At 38.4% G+C, this 3,857-nt stretch overlaps 1 protein-coding gene across 32 annotated transcripts in view; it reads left to right on the top strand.

Moving 5' to 3' along the window:
* The window catches only part of SORBS2 (sorbin and SH3 domain containing 2), a 207,377-nt gene that overhangs the window by 139,906 nt on the left and 63,614 nt on the right, over positions 1 to 3,857 (top strand). For all 32 annotated transcript variants that reach the window (XM_070499873.1, XM_070499882.1, XM_014855789.3 and 29 more), the window contains 2 exons: positions 3,038 to 3,104; positions 3,807 to 3,851. In XM_070499873.1, coding sequence (XP_070355974.1) covers positions 3,038 to 3,104; positions 3,807 to 3,851 — 112 coding nt within the window. The remainder of the gene's footprint in view (positions 1 to 3,037; positions 3,105 to 3,806; positions 3,852 to 3,857) is intronic.

Consider the following 3,857-nt stretch of genomic DNA (forward strand, 5'->3'; position numbering starts at 1 on the left):
TCTTGGTCCTGTTTCCTCTTTTTCTGGCTTGGAGAGCACATCCCCAAGTATAGCTGTGTTTATAAATGTTGAGTCAGGCCGTCTCTGAGCCACGGCAGCCAAGAATCTGCAAAGGTTGTTTTTCCCTCTGGTCCCTGTAGAAAGTAATGACAATCAGGCTCTAATTGCTCTGCCTGGGCTTTCTGCTGGGTGTACGCACCAAACGGTACTATCTCCACGTATCATGTTATCATCTCACTTCACACACCAAGCATATACCAAAGAAACAGAATTTTGTAAAGTAACCTCGAAACTCTAGAAAGCCAAGAGTCAACAAATGTACCTTTGAGCTATTCAAATGAAGGGAAGCGGCTCCCAGCCTGTTCCCCTCATGTGACTAGGATGTCTGTTAGCCTTTTAGTGCCATTCTTAACAATAACAACAAGAATCGCTAGGGTTCGGGTCCCAGGAGATTGTCTAATTAAGGCCAGCTAGTTAAGTGAAATACAAGATTCTTTTCTTCTAGTTCAGATATAACACCGTTTAAGCAATTTCAAAGCTGGAAAGGGGCAAAAACAGATTAACGGTATAGTATTGTGTAGAAAATATGTGTCTTTTCCCTTTTGGGGAACGTCTGCATGATCAATCGATGTAGAGTTCCGATGTTTTGTAAACTATAAGGATATAAAAATTCAGGTGTATTCAGCCAAGGTTCTAGACAACAACTGGATCCTGAATTACTCATAGTTACTGTCCATGCAAAATAATTTTGAAGGACACATGCAAGAATAAACTTCCTCAAATTTGAGTAGACATCTATTTACCTCATCTCAATAGTAGCCACAACAATCTCCATGATGGTATTTATAAAAGGAGCTTTAAATGCTTCGAATACTTTTTTTTAGGAAGGGACATAAGGTTTTAGTATTTCCTTTTACCAGTTTCATATTCCTCTTTGCCAACCCACTGGGCATTTCCTGGCACCTCTGTGCTCACCATATAAAGCTAGCAGATGAGAGAACTGAGATCCTGTTTGATATGTGCCCTCCAGCAAGTGAAGAAAACAATCCTGTCTGTCAAGATTCATTGCCATATATAGTGACGTAACTTATTTCTTAGGCTTCCTTGTTGCCATTGGTTGCGTCCAGGTATGGCTGGGAATCCTTTTTGCACAAAGTTCTATCTTATTTTCTGTTGCTGAGTACTGTAAAGGAAATAAGGCTTAATGAAAGAGAAATCTATCTTTTACGAAAATAAGTGTTGCTTCAAGATACATGTTAAGCTACTTCGTTTAAACCAGCTAATAATAGCTAGACTCTTGCTTCATCACTGCACCCCTCCCACCGGCTCCCACCATTTGAATATAAGGTCAATCAACAATCCCCTCAATTTTTCCATGGTAGAGACCCTTGAATGAGCGAAGAGGTGATTCACAAAATGTCAAGTAGCCCTTAATGTTAATCGTTATTTGTGGTGATTACCAGAATCAGATATTCTCAGAGAGCAAAATAAATTTAGATATAGCACAAAACGTTCAATTTCCAGATGAAAAATGCAATGACCACATTTCTGAGGGAAAAATCTTGCTATAGAATCTAAACCAGGGGCCTGCCCAGTGGTGTAGTGGTTAAGTTCACATGCTCCACTTCGGTGGCCCAGGGTTGGCGGGTTTGGATCCAGGGCATGGAGCTAAACACTGCTCATCAAGCTACGCTTTGGCAGTGTCCCACATATAAAGTAGAGGAAGCTTGGCACAGATGTTAGCTCAGGGCCAATCTTCCTTACCAAAAGCAAAAAAAGACAAAAATCAAAACCAAAACCCAGTCTAACAAGTACAAGAATATTTTTGTGGCTGTTCTAACAATATTTTATATCAAGAGTACTGTCTTGGAAAATCTAGTATATTAGTGACTGTACACAGAATGGTTGAGCTTCTTGCCCCAGTCGCTCTGGAAAGGTTGAGAGAAAGATCTTGCCAAGCAAAATCTTTAATTTTGAATATAAAAGTGTATGTTTACTTTCACAGATACATAACAGGGTAGTGTTCCATCCAGTAACCTGGATTCATCCATTATTCTATTTTATAAATATCTGAAGTTCCCTACTGTTTTTATTTATTGAGCATTTCTTATATTCTAGGAATTGTTCTATGCCTTTTCATATACATTATCTCATTCAATTTCCATAACAATCCTGTGGCGAAGATACAGTTATTTCATTCTAGAGAGAGAACACTCAGGCTCTAAAAGCTTACCTCAGTTGCCCAAATTCACGTTGCTAGGAAGTAAGAAACAGTTATTAAAGTAACCAAGATTTGAACCTAGGTTGATCTGACATTAATTTCGTCTTTCCACTGCAGCCCACTGATTTCATCTTGTCAAAAGCCTGGGTGCATAAGGAGTTTTTGCTGTCAAGGCACATACTATTTAGCAAGGCAAATGTTACCATCATGTTACATGTTAAATGTAATCATCATGTTGAAAACAACTTGAAACATCTACATTTTTAGATTGACTCCAGGACCCCAGATTGTTTACTACATTCAATATTTTAGTAACCTAGATTAGCAAGTATCAAATTTTTATTTCTCTAGTTCTAAGCTGATGATCAGAAGATAGTTTGAGTCAAAAATACTCTCTAGCTCATTCTAAAAATAATGTCTTGAACAGAACTCTCACTGAAAGACTTTTAAGGATAATGATAATTGTCACCAAAAGAAGTGAAGCAAGCTATTACAACCTTATAACTTTTATTAAGTTATTTTTACATAAATTTGTGCAAATATCAGCTATCTAGTTCTGAGCACAGCTATGATCTAGAAAAAATAAAACCATAGCATGGAATGTTCCAGTGCAGCCTAAATTCAAACAAGGCTAACATATTTACAAATTGCATGCATAATTGGATACATTACTGGTATTGTCATCATGAAATAGATTTTTTTTTATCACAGAACAGAAATCTGATATTAAAAAAGACAAAATATAGAAAGAAAAGTATCGAGGGACAATGTTTCTTCGGAACAAGTTTTATAACTATTGGATGTTCCCTTTTATAGACTGTTGACCGACCGAAGGACTGGTACAAGACAATGTTTAAGCAGATTCACATGGTGCACAAGCCAGGTATGTATGTTGTTTCGTTTTCTGATCAAGTCCTTGTGGGTTGAAAGATGTGTATGTATACACAGTTTTGGTTCACACGGAAGGTGAAGACCTTAGCAAACTTCGTGGCCCTCCCTCTTTCTTTTCAACATTCCTCCTTGTTCTCCTTACATCACCCCCCAAATCATGGACACCTGTGCCCCTGCGTCAGCCATAAGCTGCCAAGAAGCCTCTTACAAAGTGACACTTGCAGGGGTCCCACGTGTTCTGGTCTATCCCTTTGCCCTTCCCTTTCCACAATATAAACCGATGTGGCTTATTGTGTACTTAAACAGACTCATTAGTCCTCTGTCCACACAAGTCCGCTCCTTTTCAAGAGAGGGAGCAGAAGTAGGTTTCACTGAGTTGACAAGAAATCGTTAAAGCACTAACTTCAGGAAATTCATGATCCAGAAGAGATGGCTGCCTGGGGAAGTGAGGAAAAGGGCCTGACCTTTTCTGCTCTGAAGAGGGCAGCAGAGCAAACATGTTCCAGACAAGAGAGATCAATCTGCAGAGGACCAGCAAAAGAATGATACTTGAAAATTTAAAAATGGTATTATGAACTAGGCAAAACGCATTGGTTTTCTAACAAATTTCTGTTGTTTCTCTGAAGTTCTGCTGTCTTGTTTTGATATGGTGACCAAATCTTTATTACCATAATATTTATGTTTCATTTTCTAGATGATGACACAGACATGTATAATACTCCTTATACATATAATGCAGGTAGGA

Source organism: Equus asinus, chromosome 27 (genome assembly GCF_041296235.1).
Source record: "Equus asinus isolate D_3611 breed Donkey chromosome 27, EquAss-T2T_v2, whole genome shotgun sequence".
Classification (NCBI taxonomy): domain Eukaryota; kingdom Metazoa; phylum Chordata; class Mammalia; order Perissodactyla; family Equidae; genus Equus; species Equus asinus.